Source organism: Phacochoerus africanus, chromosome 3 (assembly GCF_016906955.1).
Source record: "Phacochoerus africanus isolate WHEZ1 chromosome 3, ROS_Pafr_v1, whole genome shotgun sequence".
Taxonomy (NCBI): Eukaryota; Metazoa; Chordata; class Mammalia; order Artiodactyla; family Suidae; genus Phacochoerus; species Phacochoerus africanus.
Genome location: NC_062546.1, coordinates 120,937,301 through 120,954,399, shown reverse-complemented (window position 1 = coordinate 120,954,399; position 17,099 = coordinate 120,937,301). Strand labels below are relative to the sequence as shown.

At 52.8% G+C, this 17,099-nt stretch overlaps 1 protein-coding gene across 1 annotated transcript; it reads right to left on the bottom strand.

Moving 5' to 3' along the window:
- Positions 1-706: 706 nt before the first annotated feature.
- Positions 707-15,656, bottom strand: DUSP4 (dual specificity phosphatase 4). The gene is made up of 4 exons (XM_047772554.1): positions 14,772-15,656; positions 4,854-4,999; positions 2,955-3,174; positions 707-2,329 (listed from the first exon to the last, which is right to left on the bottom strand). Exons 1-4 carry the CDS (start codon positions 15,202-15,204, stop codon positions 1,944-1,946), a joined length of 1,185 nt encoding a protein of 394 aa, XP_047628510.1. The 5' UTR covers positions 15,205-15,656; the 3' UTR covers positions 707-1,943.
- Between the last annotated feature and the right edge of the window lie 1,443 nt (positions 15,657-17,099).

Below are 17,099 nucleotides of genomic sequence, written 5' to 3'. Positions count from 1 at the left end.
CCCCTAATGATTCAGCTAAGCAGCTCCCAGGAGGGAAGGCTTTTCTAAAAACAGGAAGTGGGAACTCTGGCCACACCCAAGACAGGGCTAGACAAAAGTCAGGGCAAATGAGGCCAACACAGGTTCATGTTTATGGAAGGAAATGTAGGGAACCCGGTCCGGCCTGGGAGGCGGGGATGAGAAGGAGCATTCCAACACTGTCCTGACATTGAGGCTTGAAGTTATTTATGGGTGAGCAAGAATGTTCATCACGTAGGTCCTCAGAGGGCTTAAAAAACAAACACAAAAACACAAAAAAAAACATGCTCTCATTTCTAGACAAGTTTGCAATTACCTCTAACCTGGCACTCCTAACAGCACTGTTCCACAATACTACAAATTAAATAACACGTGGTGTGTTCCCTCCTCCCTCCCCCAAAGCCCACCCCACCTCCTCTTTCTCCAAAAGCCATCCCTCCATTTGGAAAGGCCCCTGAAAATGCCAATATTCCAAGAAAGGATCTCAAACGGCCTCGGAGCGCCCCTGGTGCCCCTCACAGAAGCCTCGAAGCCAGCTCCCGCGCCAATGAGTCTGCCCCACTCCTCACTCACGCCCTCTTGCCGACCTAGATTTCCACAGGACCTGAAATGGGGTGTCCACTCCCCTTTTTATACAAGACGGCCTTTACAATATTCATCTAAACCAGGAATTTTAAGAACACGAGAATTCGTTGGTATACTTTCATTCCAAGCAAACCCCCTAAAATTAAAAACTCCGATTTATGCAAAGGAGAAAAGAGATGGTGCTTCCACTTCCAAAAGGATCCATTGCGGGCCTCTCATGAGTGAGGTTCCCCAGTGGCCTTGCCAAACGATTCACTGTAGGAACATCTGAACTGCACCCAATTTTTTTGGAGCACCTTATATGATATGGCATTTATCACAGAGGATACGCAGATTCTCAGGCAGAGAAAAATGCTTCCACAGCTACAGTGGGTTACTGATCACCAGAAGCAGCTGTACTGTTGCATCAGTGGTCCATGCGCCGAAAAACCAACTTCAAAAGTACAGTAACTCTCCAAATCAGTGGACGTGGTATCCGCAGGTTTCTGCGGGTGCAGAATCTACAGATTTCCGCAGAAGGAGGGCAGGTGGGCTAGAATCAATCCTCCACGGATTGGGAAAGGTGACTGTAATGAAAAAGCAATCCCTTCTTTTTTTCCTCCCACCCCCTCACCCTGCCGCTTCTCAGCGGTAACAAATGCACGTTGACCATCACACTAACCTGTACACACCACTGACTTCCTAACAGCTTTGCCGTCCGCCTGCCACTGAGTTCTGCTGATCTGCATCCAGGTACATCTATTCTAAATTCACTGTCACTGAACTTTTTTACTTACATACACTGAGGAAATTCTTAATAAATACCTTTATTTATTACCAAGTATAATTATTCATCTGTAGTTGGTGACTAAAAAAGGAAAACCGTGTCCTAAAAGACTTCTTTAAAAAAAAAAAAAAATCCTGTAATTACGACAAAAGGACCAAGCACACAGAACCAGGCACTTCTGGCAAACTTATCTTCGCCTTGTCCCTTCCCTCCCCTCCCCTCCCCCCTTAATAAAACTGGGTGGGCACATTTGCCAGGATCTGTGGGTTTCATAACTTCAAGCCTTACTGCTTAAAAAAAAATGAGGTAAGAAATTCCTATCTGAAAAGTAAAACTGACACACAAACCAAAACCCAGGTCTTCCCTGCCTGCCGAGGAAGCCGTTATTGCTCTAAGTTGGAGTGTTTTGCCTGTTGGCATTAAATATGTATTCGAGGTCCTTATTGCCAATCTAGCTGGCCCCACGTTTGGCCAAAGAGAGATGGATGGAAGGAGCTTTGTTGTCTACCCCCTGCTGGTCAGTCCTGCCTTGCTGCCCACACAGGGGCCACCCGGGCTGGACAGAGAGCCGGCTCTAGCAGCTGGGGGAGGTGGTGATGGGGCTGTGCAGGTAGGGCAGGCTGCTGGGGGTCGGGTGCACCCCCACGGAGACCGGGAAGCTGAAGACAAATTGCGACGTGGGGGTGGGGGTGGCCTTGCCCCTCTCACGCAGGGGGCCCGATGGGCTGGCGGCCTCCACCGCACAGGACGTGGCCAGCACCTGTGACTCGAACTGCAGCAGCTGCCCCATGAAGCTGAAGTTGGGCGAGATGATGCTCCGCCGCTGCTTGACGAACTCGAAGGCCTCCTCCAGCCTCACGCGCTTCTTCATCATCAGGTAGGCCAGGCAGATGGTGGCTGAGCGGGAGATGCCGGCCTGGCAGTGCACCAGCACGCGCCCGCGGCACTCCTTCACCGCATCTGGGGCAGAGAGTGGGGTGCCATTAGGCCCCGGAGTCCCCACCCCTCAGCCAGGACCAGGGTGCAGGGGTCAATTTGTTGGATGCCCACCCACCCCCACCTGCTGCCAAAGCACTGAAGAAATAGCCAGCCCAGGCCCAGGCCAGAGAAGAGGAAACCCACAGGGAAGGGCCTCTGGAATTCCACCTCTTCTAGGCCACTTTGCAGACCAAACCAAACAAATGTACTAGCTTAGGTGCTAAAGCCTCCTCAATCCCAGAACACCTTCTTTAAAGGGTTTTCATTTGCAGGAACAAAAACAAAGACCTGATTGTGCCTTTGCCTTCCTCCCCAGGCCCCAAGTCTTTTCCTTGTAGCCCCAGAAGTCCAAAGAAAAGGTTCTTGGCTCCATAAGCTAGCGGCACCTGCTCTTCCTGTAAGTCTGTCTTCCTGCCCCTGACTGACACAACATCCCAGGGCAAGCCTTCCCCCTAGGATGAGGGGAAACAGGCAGCCTCTAGATACAGCCCATCCTGAATCTCTCCTTCCACACACCAGTTATAAATGGCTCCCTCTCCCCTCCCGCCTCCTTCCCGCCCCCCCCCCCAAGGCCTTGGAGCCTGCACTCTGACCAGAGCCAGCCTACCAATGTACTCGATGGCCTCCATGAACCAGGAGCTGATGTCGGCCTTGTGGTTGTCCTCCACGGGGATGCACTTGTACTGATAGTGTCCTTCAAAGTGGTTCGGGCAGTCGGAGGACACGTTCAACAAGGCTGTGATCCCCAGGGCATCCAGCATGTCTCTCCGGGCCGCGTGATAGGCGCTGCCGAGGTAGAGGAAGGGAAGGATCTCCACAGGACCCCCCTGCAGCAAAAAGGGAAAACAAAGCCCCCCCAAACACCAAAAGTGTAAGACAACCAGGCAGAGCCCTGGGGGCGTCTGGGACGGGGACAGTGAAGACAGTCTGAGGTAAGCTTTCCCAGGCCCCAGAGGAGACTGCCTCTGGACACAGCCCCCCCTAGGTTCCCCCATGTCCTGCCAGGACTGCTGGAGGGAGTGATGGGCCCAGTGGGGCTTCCCTGGCCTTTATGCTCTGCTCTGCTGTGGGCCCCAGCCGTGGGTTCTAGCAGCTCACCTCCCCCGTGACAAACAAAGTGGAAGTACAACCCTGGCCTCATCCCACCATTAGTGACATGAAAAGCTTACACCATTACCACTGAGCTGTTTGCTCTGTGGCTCAGGTGCTTATTTGGTTGGACGTGCCTTCAGCTGGCACAACAAAAATAGGTGCCATGTCAGCCTGACAGACAAGACATTTTATCTGGCAAAATGAGGTAATGTTGGCTTAACTAATGACACTTTTCTGAGTCAGAGCAACACAAGTGATCTGATATGGGGAGCAGTTTCTGGACCCCATAAATTCCCTCTGTCTAGAGGTTCCTATCGTGGCTCAGCAGTAATGAAGCCAACTAGTGTCCATGAAGACTTGGCTTCAATCCCTGGCATCACTCAGAGGGATAAGGATCTGGCGTTGCTGTGGCTGTGGTGTAGGCCCTCAGCTGCAACTCTGATTCAATCCCTAGCCTGGGAACTTCCATATGCCATGAGTGCAGCCCTAAAAAGAGAAAAGAGAAAAAAAAAATTCACTCTGTCTCCATCTAAAGGAAAGGGCTGGAAGGGGTGGGCTTGTTAGAAATGTAGTTGCATAAACTGGTCTTCTTGGGAGGAGGGTTGGCTGACCATTTATGTACATTTAGCATTTGTGATTAGCTCATATGTGGGGTGGGCAGTCCGACTGTTGCAAACCAGGGCTGAGGTCTCAGCTTCCCACAGAGCAGCCCACACCCTTCTGGCCTCCTCGCTTGTCTGCACATAACTCGAGAAGCCAGATCAGGTACTTTTGTCTTTATCCTCCTTTGTGTGTGTGTGGGGGGGGGGGGGCTTCTTATGGAGTTCCCAGGCCAGGGATCAAATATGAGCTGCGGTTGTGACCTACACTGCAGCTGTGGTAATGCTGGATCCTTTAACCCACTGTGCCCTGCAAGGGATCAGAACCTGTATCCTGGCGCTGCAGAGATGCCACAGACCCCATTGAGCTATAGCAGGAACTCCTTTATACTTTTTTTTTCTTGTCTTTTTTTTTTTTTTTTAGGGCCGTACCTGCGGCATATGGAGGTTCCCAGGTTAGGGGTCTAATTGGAGCTGTAGCTGCTGGCCTACCCCACAGCCACAGCAATGCGGGATCTGAGCCGCATCTGCGATCCACATCACAGCTCACGGCAACGCCGGATCCTTAACCCACTGAGCAAGGCCAGCGATCAAACCCGAAACCTCATGATTCCTAGTCAGATTGGTTAATCATTGAGCCACGATGGGAACTCCTATACTCTTTATTAAGTGAGGGTAATGAGAGAGGGGAGGGGAAAAGAATGGGCTCCACCTAACATCACACCCCAATACTCAGTGCTCAGCACATTCTCCCCAAATTGAGGCGCCGTGTCCGAAGCCTTTGACAAGCAGAACTCTGAACAGAAGGTCCACACCTGGTCATGCAGCGGGGTTGCACAGGAGCTGCAGCCCAGGTCCAAGGACTCCACCGCGCTGGGGGGCACAGCAGGTGGGATGGCTGCCAGGGCCTTGGTTTTGGAACAGAATTCCGGATACTCAGAGGAAAACCTCTCATAGCCACCTGTAAAGGAGAAAGATGCTCAGGTTAATGGTGTCACTGAGCCAATGGGAAACCAGGAAGAACTCGAATCCTGCTTCAATCAAGGGGAGCAGTTGGGCAGCTGGGGCTGGTTACACCTGCATTTGCCACTGGGTGGCGCTGTGGACCCAGAGTTAATGGTTTACAGAGCCTTCCAGAGATGTAGAGACTACAATGGGCTAAGACTGCATTGTGAAGGCTAGAAGGAAAGCTTTGGGGACAAGACTTTGGATCAGGATGCAGATACACAAAGGAGGAGGTGCTAGGGGATGCAGAAGGGACAAAGCATGGAAGAGAGAAGAGTCACTCGGGGGTTTCCATGTGCACTAGGGCAGCCTGCAGCTGGGCCCTAGGACCTACAAAGATGTCCGTTATCCCAAACTCCAGCCATCCCTTTTGAGAGGTTCTCCAACGTGGGAGAGAATTAAAAAACTATTACCCTGACACAAGCCCTTCTGGATCCCAGCAGCCGAACAAATGCCAATTACATGGCCTCAAGAACAGCTGTTCCATCAACAAGGGGACAAAACAAGAGGAAACGGGCTTAAATCTAAATAAATCCCTCTTGCTACCTACAGGTTTGGGGCAAAGGAGGATTTCCTGACCTGAGAGTGGCTAAGCCCTGGAATGGTTCTCTGTGGGATCATCTTCCGGGCAAGCGAGGTCTTTTAAATACAAAGAGATAAATGGCCAGCCTCTCTGGAACAGTGCTAGTGCCACGCAGCAGAGGGCCAGCTGTGCGGAGCTGGGCAGAGGACACCAGGAAGAGAGACATTCAGCCTGCAGCTCTGATTTTCTTGTGATCTCTGGCGCTTTAGATCTGCAGGAAACTTATCATCTATTGTTAACGTTTGGCCCTGCTTGTATTTTTATTCTTCAGGTTCTGTAGCACCAAAAATGGATTATAAATGAACTCAGTAGGGTCTGCAAGCTGTGGCACAGCCACCCTAACGGATCCAATCAACTTGACGGTCATGTAGGTAGCTGGCCTCGTTAAATCTTTATGACTAAGTGATAGGGTGGGTGCCACCGTGCCCATCATTGTTTATAGCCATTTTCCAACATATCAACACGTGATGGTTAGTCAGTTTCTTGCCCTGAATCTGAACCCTAGAAACTGCCCCTTGGGAGAGGAAGGAAAATGATGGTTCGCCACATCATAAGGCTTACAGAAACAGGGCAGGCATTTTTTCCTCTCTGGCCAGAGGCTTCCTACTTCCCCCGACTCCCTCCCTCAGGATATATAAATGGATATTTCTCTGGTCACAGGCCCTCGCTCCTGCTGAGTCATAATGACCAGCCTCCCTGGAGGGAAAACCTGCTAGAAGGGCCTACAGTACTGCCTGCTTCAGACGTGTGGTGCCGCTGGCCTCAGGGGACATCTCATCACAGGAGCAGCCAGCCTGCCCTCCCACTATTACCCCAGCTGTCCCCTTTCCTGCAAGGCTGCAAACACTGCTGCCCCCAATGCAGTGGATGGTGGAAAAAGAGCCAGCAGGTGCCCATAGCTGAAGTCCCCATGTCAGGCCCCTGGGGTGGGAGACTTCAGGAGATGCAGCCCTTTGAAGAAAGTGCAAGGAGAAGTGGGTCAATCAACAAATCTATGTTGATCATCAATATGAAAAGCCATCACTTTGTGACCCTATAGACTTCTGGGGGATTTGAATTTTTTTTTTTTTTTTTTTGCTATTTCTTGGGCCGCTCCCGCAGCATATGGAGGTTCCCAGGCTAGGGGTCGAATCGGAGCTGTAGCCACCGGCCTACGCCAGAGCCACAGCAACGTGGGATCCGAGCCACATCTGCAACCTACACCACAGCTCACGGCAACGCTGGATCGTTAACCCACTGAGCAAGGGCAGGGACCGAACCTGCAACCTCATGGTTCCTAGTCGGATTCGTTAACCACTGCGCCACGATGGGAACTCCTGAAATATTTTTTTAGTAAAATGATCCATGAGTTTATGACATAATTTGAGCTATACAAATACATTTTTTTCAAAGGGATGTAAGGCCTGAGTGGTGCTCTCCAAGAGCTCATCCCTAGGGCCAGGCCAGGTTCCAAGGGCCCAGAGAAAGAGTAGCCCCACAGGCAGCAGAAGCCAAGTAGCGTCAGTGTGGTCGAGAGAACATTGTTCCCATTGCTGAGAAGGTACAGGGCAAGGCACCAGGCCTTTGCAGTCAGACTCCCAGGACTGGGTTGAATGCCAGCCCCATGACTCATCAGCTGTGCAGCCTGGAGCCCTCACTGCACCTTTCTGAGCCTCTTGGTCATCTGTAAAATGTGACAAAACATCCAGACCTGGAGTCTCCAGCCTGCTCTCTGCCTTGAGGAGAAGCACCATGCTTTCCTTTTTTGGTACCTATGCAGGACTCCAGCTTTACTGGCAGCTTCTCAGACTCTATAGACATTTTCTCCTCCTGGGCTTTTCTTGCTTTTTCCAGGAGGAGACTTGAGAGGCGGTGGTTAGACAGCAGAACAACAGATAGCAGGCACTTCCTGAGCCCCGGTGTCCCCTGCCCAGTCAGAGCAGGTGGTCATCCATCAATCCGGGGATGCAGCAGAACCCAGAGGGGTCCTAAACCTGCAGCTGACCCTGGGGGAGGGGGTGGGGCAGGGGCCAGATCAGACCAGAGGGGCACTATCTGCCATCTCCCCCAGGACAGAGAGGCAGCAGTGGTCAGGAAAAAAACACCGTTACAACAAAGCAGAAAAACGATCACTGAAAAGTTAAGTTCCCTCCGGGGGATCTTCAAAGAACCATCAGAAAGGATCTACGTGAAGAAGCAGATTCGTTCAAGGCACAGGTCACATCCCACGTGGGTGGCAGCAATGGAAAGGGTTTTCCCTCCTGAGCTGTTGCTGGCTTTGGGAAGGGGTTGGTGTCTGTGGCTGGTAGTCACAAGGAGCATCACCAAAGCACCTCGCTGGGGCCAAAATCTCGAAGAGGCAGCAAATGCACACTGGGCCCAGAGCTGCTCTTCCTGTAAGTCTGTATTCCTATCTCAAGGTGGTCCAGGTCTGAGAGCGCAGGTTGGGAAAGGTGCAGGCCATGCCCCCGGAAGCCATTTCTGGGTGTCCCATCCATCCATGTTATTAAAAACGATAGATCCTCTTAAAAGGAAATGCTCATGAAGTGTCAGCATCTCCCCACACAGGGTCCAACCAGCAGCCCTTGAGGAAGGCAGGACTAACCCCAACTTTACAGAAGAGGAGACTGAGGTGCAGGGTGGCCCCCAGGTAAGGGCAGTGCCAGCATTCAGCTCACTGGCTGAAAGCCACTTCTAACCTGGCCCACACTGCCACTTGCCCATCTCTGCCTTCCTGCTGGTCCTTCTCTAGGGGGCTCGCCTGCTGCTTTCATCGTGTGAAGAAAAATTTTTATTCAGAAACAGAGAGGATGTGAACAGGGCACTGCTGACATTTCATGGAGCTCTGCTTCTTTGAAATGCTTAACTACATAAAGGTAGTCACGGAGGAGTCATGACAACATTTTTTTTAATTTAATGAAATGAAACAGAACAGAAACTACTCAAATGCATCGAGGGTATAATTTCATAGCACTCTGGTTTCAGAGTGACGGTCCCCATCATAGGGACTTCACTTGCTGGCTCTTCTCCCCTGTCCACTGCACTGGTGGCCGAAGTCTTTGCTGCCTACCTTCCAGCCCAAGTGCATCCCTAGCCCAGTACAGGGCTGCAGACACCTGGCCAGGTGAGGAACTATTGGAGGGCAACCCTCATGCCTTCCATCTCTGGTATTTCAATAGCTCAAAGAATGTAATAAACGTACAGATCACTTTACTCTAAAAAATGTCAAATCCTTTAGAACTAAGTAGAGTAGCCCTATACTGGGTCATGACAGAAATGAAACTGAATTTCCTACGGTGGGTGGGAATGCCAAAGATGGCTCCCCATCCTCTCTACTGGGTGGCTCACTCCCCCTCCCTCATCTGTGTAGGTGCCATAACCACAGCCCTTCCCCTAAAAGCTAATCTGAGATCTCCAAGGTTTATCCACAATGAGTGGGAGGGAAAGCTTACAGCCACTGCAGACACGGCAGTGGGCGGGGGTCTGCCCTGTGGCCCCTGCAGATGCGCAGGGTGGACAGGACAGACAGATGTGGAGGAGTGCTTACAGTGCTTACTGTAAGCCTGAGCAGGTACATTCCCTCCTAAGCCCTGGTTTCCACCTTCAAAATGGAAGGATTCCAGACCGTATCATCTCCAAGTTATGATATTCTGTGATCCTGATTGCCCACGATCTACTTATTTGCAAACCACACACTGACAGCAGGTGACTTAAGACCTGATTTCTGTCTTCTGAACACACTTTCCCAACACATATGCTGGTGAATTCCCACCTGGTTTTTCCCTACATTGCACTGAATGTAATTCCGGAACAGGTTGACTAATTTTGCCCTGTTTTTTCCCGTGTTCTTTTTTAATGATATACCTTTTGGTCTTAAAGCTCTCATTTTCTCATCTTAATTTTAACACCTGAAAGTGGGGGGGAGGGGAATGGGGGGGAAAGTCTATAATTTCCCACCCGACTTCCTTGAGAAATAATTCCATCTACAGTTCAATGCTGTGCTCTTTTTTTTTTTCCCCTCATACACACAGCAAGGCAATTTTCAAAGTTTATGGAAAATGAGGACCTGCCGTCCTCCTGCCCAGGCAGAGGAGGGAAAGAACACGTGAAAAAGCTTTTTTGAAAGCCCAGGCTGGTGTTGTGCTGGTCCTCTGACCATAATAGGACTCCTACAGGGGTCTGGGATGGGAAAACCATCGCTTGGGCTCTCCGCCATGGATCTTAATGTGGCTGTTGCTTTCTCCCCATTACCCTCTCCACACTCAGAATACACCTGTCCACAGACAGGGCTCATGGCCTTGCTCTCTTGGGACATCTTATCAACAGGAGGCCCAGCAAGGAAGTCTGGGGCGATGGGACGTTCCTTTGCTTTGAGAATGTCCCTCGATGTGGCTACTACCTGGAAAGCGCTGAGTAAATTGGAAAATTCACCTGACTGGGCTTCTCACCTTGGGGTTCCATGCAAAGGCCCACTTCCTGAGCCAGCTGGCTGACACCTAATACCACACCCCGGCCGGACCTTGTTTGCAGGCCTCCCCGGTCCTCCTGTGCCATCTGCTCTGTTCAGCAAGCTGGTTTCCATTGAGTAGCAACTTTTCGTCCTGTCAGACTTCCTCCCTGTTAGACAGGAACTGCCTCCCAGTGAGGAAACCAGCTATCTGGTTTCAGATGTTGTATTTTTTCAAGGAATTCCTTGGTTCCTTAAAAAGGCCACCCGTTCTTTCTCCCTCAGTTCTCAGTACAGCCCACCTGGATGGGGACAGCCCACCTTTCCTATAAGCATCCAGGACAGGATGGGTCCAAGGGAGCTGTGATGGACTTAAAAATGACCAGGTTGTCCCTCTCAATTTACACCTACATCCTGTCTTTAGCTGCCTTTGTTGCTTGGAAGCATCCAGTCAAATGATGCAAAGAGTGATGAGTTTGCTTCATTCCTTCTAAGTCTTTAGAGGGGTTAGAAATTATCTTTAAGATGTACTTTTTTTTTTTTTTTGTAATTCTAACAGTTCTCAGCTATCATGGACACTGAATCCTATTTTCAGGGAAAAAAGCCAGTCCTTTTCCCTTTGGAAGAAAGAGGGGTTCAGACTTGGGCTATGTTGTTTGATGCCTCTGATGGCCTGGAAATGAGAGTGGGTGGGGCAAACGGACATAGAAAAGGCAGAAGACAGTTACTGGAGTTATGAGGCGGCTACTTGACCCCAGGCCCCACCCAGAGTATTCATTATGGGCCTAAGTGGCTGTTTTCTACGGAGAGTATACTGTCAGGGTCTGTATGATCGGGCCAGGGGACTCTCAGTATGTAGGTCCCAACCCAGAGGGAGAAGCTGTAAAAGCTAGCTGATCTTCCCAATATCTCAAAATAGCTCCAGGATGGCTTTTAAATCAGGTCTTGAATAAGAACTGACACAGGTCATGAGCTGAGATAGATTTTAGACAGAAGGAAAAGTAAGGCCATGTTTTCATACCCGAAATTTCTGCATAACTGACTGATTTGTTATTTAAGGGATATAGGAGGTCAAGAATACCTTCTCTTTTCTTTTTAATGATTTTTTTCCCATTATAGTGGTTTTACAGTGTTCTGTCAATTTTCTACTATACAACAAGGTGACCCAATTATACATACATGCATATTTTTTTTCTCACATTATCATGCTCCATCCTAAGTGACTAGATATAGTTCCCAGTGCCATAGAGCAGGATCTCATTGTGAGAATGACTTCTATTAAGGGCAGGAAAATACTCTTTTTGTCTCTCTCTACTGACCCAGGCAGGTGGGGGGAGGGGGCATCTAGAACCCTAATCCTAGGATCTAGGAAGGAGAGAGAAAGGGATTTCAATGGATATATGTACTATAATAAAATATGAAAAGCTGAAATTTCTAAACTGTTCCTAAAAATGCCTTACAAGATTTTAAACAAAATGAGTTAAAAACAAAACAAAAACCCTCAACGGGAATCTTTTATTAGCCAAAAGACCAGAAAGTATAGTGATTTGGGTTACTGCTTTTGGCAAAACTTGAGTATTCTTAGAAAAAGTAAAGGCCAGAGAGCATTTCATTGATATTTAGTGAAGTTTACTCTCAACTATGAATTCTTGCCTGTGGTATCAGTTATTAACTACCTGTAATGAGTAACCAACTAATGCAATTAATTGCTAGAATGAGCTAGCCTGAGGCCAAGAAGGAAAAGAGAACTTTCGAAAATTTACCCAGCTATTTTTACTGTCCCCTGAGGATGGGGACACCAACAATCAGTCTTCCACTGGCTTAATGTCTTGCCACTTTTACTCCACACCCACCACCGCACACGAAATGAAACATAAAGAAAGGCCCATTAGCTGCAGAATAAAACGACCAACTCCGGTGGGAAAAAATTACCCCAATCACCCACCCCCTGATCAATTCAGGCACTTAGTAAAGATCATCTAAGGGGCATGTCTTTCCCAGTTTCCCTTTAGTTTCTCATCCCCAGAGCCCCCTGACAAGAACCCACATTTCTTGCATTCCCCTGGCTTCTCTAAGGAAGGGGGTACAAGTCATCCCCCCTCCAGCCCACCCCCCCCACCCCCCTGCAACACACACAACTGCAGGCAGACACTGCCCATTTTTTTCTGCCCTCGCCAGGGATGCCTTTTCTGTAGAAGCAAAAGCGAAGAGGAACTGTATTAAGACCATTTCTGCTTAGCCCATAACTGAAAATAAGCTAAGTTGAACAGAATACGACCCAGTTAACCTCAGGGATGTTCCACCACCACTGCAGAACTAGCTGGAAGGCCACCCCCACCCCACCCCACGCGCGCGCCGCCCCACCTCTGTGAATTTTAGGCGGCTGCTTACAAACGGAGGCTCCCTTTGCTTAGAAAGATCAAGCTGAATCTCTCCTGGATATTCCTGAGGGGCTTGTTCTTGAAGAGAGAAAGGTTCGACCCGTAGCCCAGGCCTGGACCCGCTCCCTCTCAAGAAGATGTGGACTTTGAAAGGCAGATAACCTTCCTCGCTGCCCGCATCAGGTCAGACAACAGGAGGCAGTGCAGGCCTCGGGAGGAAGCAGCCCTTAAAACACTGCCTTTCCGTTGGCCGGGCACCTCGCCAGCAGCCAGGGGACTGTCGTTTTACCAAGAGGCTACCGGTCCTACCCGGTCGTCACATTTGCAACTGCCTCGCGCCAGACGGCGCGTACGCCGGGAGGCCCCGAAGCCCTTCTGGCTGCCGGCTCTCCTCCGGCGGGGTTCGGGGCAACCAGGGAGGTGCTGCAATCCCGAGGAGGAATCCTTAAAATTCTGCCTCCCTCCCTGGGAGAGTGGCCTGAGTGTCTGCGCGCCCGGAAACCCTAGGGCTGTCCTCTCCGGATTTCTTCCAGGAAGAAAAACAAAACAAAACGACCGGACTCCACGTGCGTCTGCCCTACCTTGGGAAGGGTTCGGGGTTCATGGACTACAAAGGCAGGCGCGCGACTGGGCTCCAAATCAGGAGCGATCGAGGGCAACGCGGCACAGGAACACCCTGGCCCCTCCCCCTGCCATTCGGAGGGACTTTTGTCCCAGAGAAATTTATCTCCGCCTCCTCACGGGCGCCAGCACCAGCCAAGGGAGGGCAGGTGGCATGTTCGACCCGGCACTCTACCCTGTCCGGGGCTGCAGGGCTCCAGGTACAGCTCAGCACCGGGGAGGAGGGGCCCCCATGCCCCTGAGCTCTGCTCGCCCAGCTTTGCGGCCCGTCCTTCCGGTGCACGGCCCTTCCTGGCACTTTCTCTTAAAGCGCTTGGAGAAGGGAAGAGGGTTGGGCTCAAACGGAGGTGCCAAAGGCCGCCCTCGCAGAGAAAGAAAAATCAGCAAAATCGCCTTAATAGTTCAACCAAAGGTCAACAGCAGCATTTCCCCAGCAGCTGACAGGTCAAATGGCCAGGAAACAACTGCCGAGAACAAAGCCCCCCGCTGTTCACGGGGGCAAGCCCAGCGGGTCGGCACTGAGCCGCGTTGTTGTGCTTTTTGGAAGGGGCGGTGGGGAGAGGTTTCCGCCGCACCTCCCGCCCCATCTCCCTTCCTCTCGGGCGTGCGGGTCCGGAGAGGAAAGGACAGCAAGGAGGGGGCCAGGGGCACCAGCAGGGAAAGGGGCGGCTCTTTGATGGCCGGGGTCCGAAACGCCTCTAGGCTTCAGAGTAGAAGACCCTCCGAGGGCGAAGGAATGCGCGGAATGCGGCGCGGGTGGAAGGGGCGCAGCTTGGCCAGGGGCGCCCTTACCCCACATGCCCTGCCTGCTCCCCGACGCCCGAAACCTTCTGGCAGGTGCGGCCGGCGCCCCGGCCCTCCAGTTATTTGGGTAGCCCTCGGCCCTTTCGGGCTTCCGACTGGCTGGTTTGACAAGACCTCCCCTCTCCAAGGGTTTCGCACTTAAGCACGCGCCGCCGTCTGAGAGTCGGGTCTGAACAAAAGGTCGTACTTTGCTACCTCAATTTAAGAGGCCGGATCCCACCAAGCGTCCGCTCTATGCTCGGACCTCCCGCCTTCCGCTCCCAGAGCCTGCTCTAGCTGGAGAGGTTGGCCACCTTCCAGGTGGAGCTCGGAGTGGGGCAACAGAAGAGTAGATACAGATCGCTCTACACCATGCCCATAACCCCAGCCTTGTTACTGCACTTATTAAGGGCTGGTTTCCAGCAGGACCCGCAGGGCCGATCCCACTCCGGTGTTCACCCTCCTTCACCGCTTTCCCCACCTCTTGGGATCTCGGGTTGGACTCAGCGCAGGGCCCCGGCACTCAAAATCAACAGGCCTAATCTGTCCTCCATCCCCGCACGGTGGCACTTGGGAGCACTTCCCTGGATTCGAAGGTGGGCAACGCAGCTGGATAGCCTCACTCGCAAGGCCAGACCGTTAGTCGGAGTAAACAAACTCAGAAACGCCCGAAAGGGTTCGGAATTGCAGGTGACGGAGGCATTGCGCCCCATCGCCTCGGAGGACTTCAGGAACTCGCGCTTGCACACAAACGCACAGAATCCTTGCACACTCGTGCAGACACCAATACGCACAAAGGAGTGCGCGGGGATCCCATCCCATCCCAGACTCCCTCTGGGCACTTCTGCCCACTAAGGCGCAGGAGGCCGAGTCCAGCCGCACGGACTGTTCAGCCGCACTGACCCTCCAGCTCGCGCCCAGCGCCCGCGTTTACCTTTGAGCAGGCAGATATCGGTGCGCTCTGCGTTGCGGCGCAGCGCCTGAACCACCAGAGACACCGTGCTGTCTTCGCGGAGGCTCTCGGCGCGCGGGCTGCGCTCGTCGTAGACGATGACCGCGGAGTAGAGGCCGGAGCGCAGGCGGGCGCGGACCTCCTCCTCCGCGGGCAGGATCTGCTCCAGGCTTACCGAGCCCTTGGCCCGCCGCCGCACGATGGTGTTGCAGCGCACGTTGACCGAGCCTCGGATGTAACCAGCGCTGTGCGCTAAGAATGGTCTGCAGTCCAGCAGCAGGCACTTGCTGCCGCTCAGCAGCCCCAGAGCGCCGTGGCTGCCGCTGCCGGCTGCGCCACCGCCGTTCTCATCCCGGTTCATCAGCCTTTTGAGCACGCTGCAGTCCATCTCCCGCAGCTCCTCTACGGTCACCATAGTCGCCGGCAATCTCGGCTGCTGAGCACAAGAGGAGGCGAAGGACGCCTGGGGCAGCTGGGCTGCAGGAAGGGGCAGGCTGGGGCTAAGGGAAGGCGCGAGCAGAAGTGGCTTCAAACTTGGCCCCCTGAGGCTCCCACGGGCGAACCTCTTCTCCCCGGTCCCCTTCCTCCTGCAGCCTCGCGGTTACATAGCAGTCCGAGCGGCCTCGAGCGCCAGGCAGCACGGTGCCCAGGGAAAGGTAGCGATGGAGGGGAGTGTGTTTACGAGAGAGGGCCAAGGGCTCTCTTCTGTAGTCTCCTCTATTGTATTTTGCCTGCTGTGCTGCTCCTGCCGCCTGCCGTTCTGGTCGCCGTTCCCCCACAGCAGCCGGAGCTCAGCGTTCTGCTCCAGCCAGAGTTTCCTCTCCTCGGCTTATAGATTTATTAAGGCTCCTCTGCTCTCCCCCGGGAGGGGGCAGATTCATTACTACCTCGGGAGGCCCCGCCTCTTTCCATTCTGGGCCCAGAGCCCTACCCCGCCCCTAGCCCTAGCTGCCCGCCCCCTCCCAGTTCCCCCACTCCCGGCTGGCCCCTCCCTCTCTGCTCGCCCCAGCGCGTGAATGGAGTGTCGGTAGCTTGCGCCCAGTCACGGGGAAGAGACGTCACAAAGAGCGGAGTAAACAGGGAGCGCTGAGCTCGCCGCCAGGCCCATTCATAAAACCTAGACCTAGAGGAAGAGGGAGGAGGCCTCCGACCCGCTCGCGAGCTGCAGAGCTTGGACTTTGTGAATGGAGCGCGGCGGCGCCTTTCCCCGGCCTCCGCGGCGCGCGTCCAGCCTGACCCGAGTCGCGGTACCGCCACCCCACCCCGCTGCGGCGGTAGCGGCTATCGGCAGAAAGAAATCGCCAGCCGAGAAGCCCGCCTAGCGGAGGCTTGGGCTCGGTCTTGAGGTTTCATCCCTCTTTACCTCCGTGCTGCCCCCCCAAGCAGCCTCGCAGGTGTCCCCCACCTACCCAAGTGGACAGGAGAACGCTGCACCAACGTCCAGCCGGCCCGGCCTGCCTCTCCTCGCCCCATGTTTACGAAGTGCGTTCGACCGGCCAGACGTTTTTTCAATTGTGATTCCTCAGACTTTAGCTTCTGCCTCAGCCTGATCGATTTTCATCTTAAGCCATTAAATCAGCTTTACAGCTTCCCGAGAAACGTGGGCAACCCCAAACTCAGAAGATGAAAGAGAAAGCCCTCCCGGCCCGAAGGCCAGTAATAGAAGTGAGGTGTTGAGTTTGTTGCTTTACGATCCAGAGGGAGGCATTAATTGAATCCGGAATGTTGTTCCCAAGGAGGAAGGCGGGAGTGCCACTCCCTTCCACGCTTCCTAAAGAGGTTTATTTAACCCTGTGGGGGTGGGGGTGGAGGGAGATGTTTTTGGCTTTAGGAAAAATCCTCACCCCCACCTTGTACACGTGTGATTTTCTTCTCAGGAAATGACACTTAGGGTCCATATCTGGTGCGAAGACCCAGAGAAAATGACACGCAAAGAATTTAACACGCTCCAGGGCCGAGTCAGTTTTTTTTTTCCTTCTTTTTTTGTTTTGCATCCTTCTTTCCAGGTCATGTCGCATTTTTCTCGCTCCCCCGCTTTTACTTATGCATTTAATTTCCCGGAGGCCGCTTTTGGCAGAGGGGTGTTTGGTCACCGCAGTGAGGACACAACACAAGGCAAAAATTATTCGCCCGACATCTTGCCAAGTCTTGTTAGTGAGAATTAAGCACCAAGCAGGGAATTCTAGGACTCGCTGGAGGCCTCGGGGACAAAGGGGTCGAGTCTTCCTCTTCTGGTCGACCGAGGCAACCAGGGCCACCGAACCCGCAGGGTTTCTCCCTCCCCGGACTCGGCCTTCCGCTCTGCCTTTG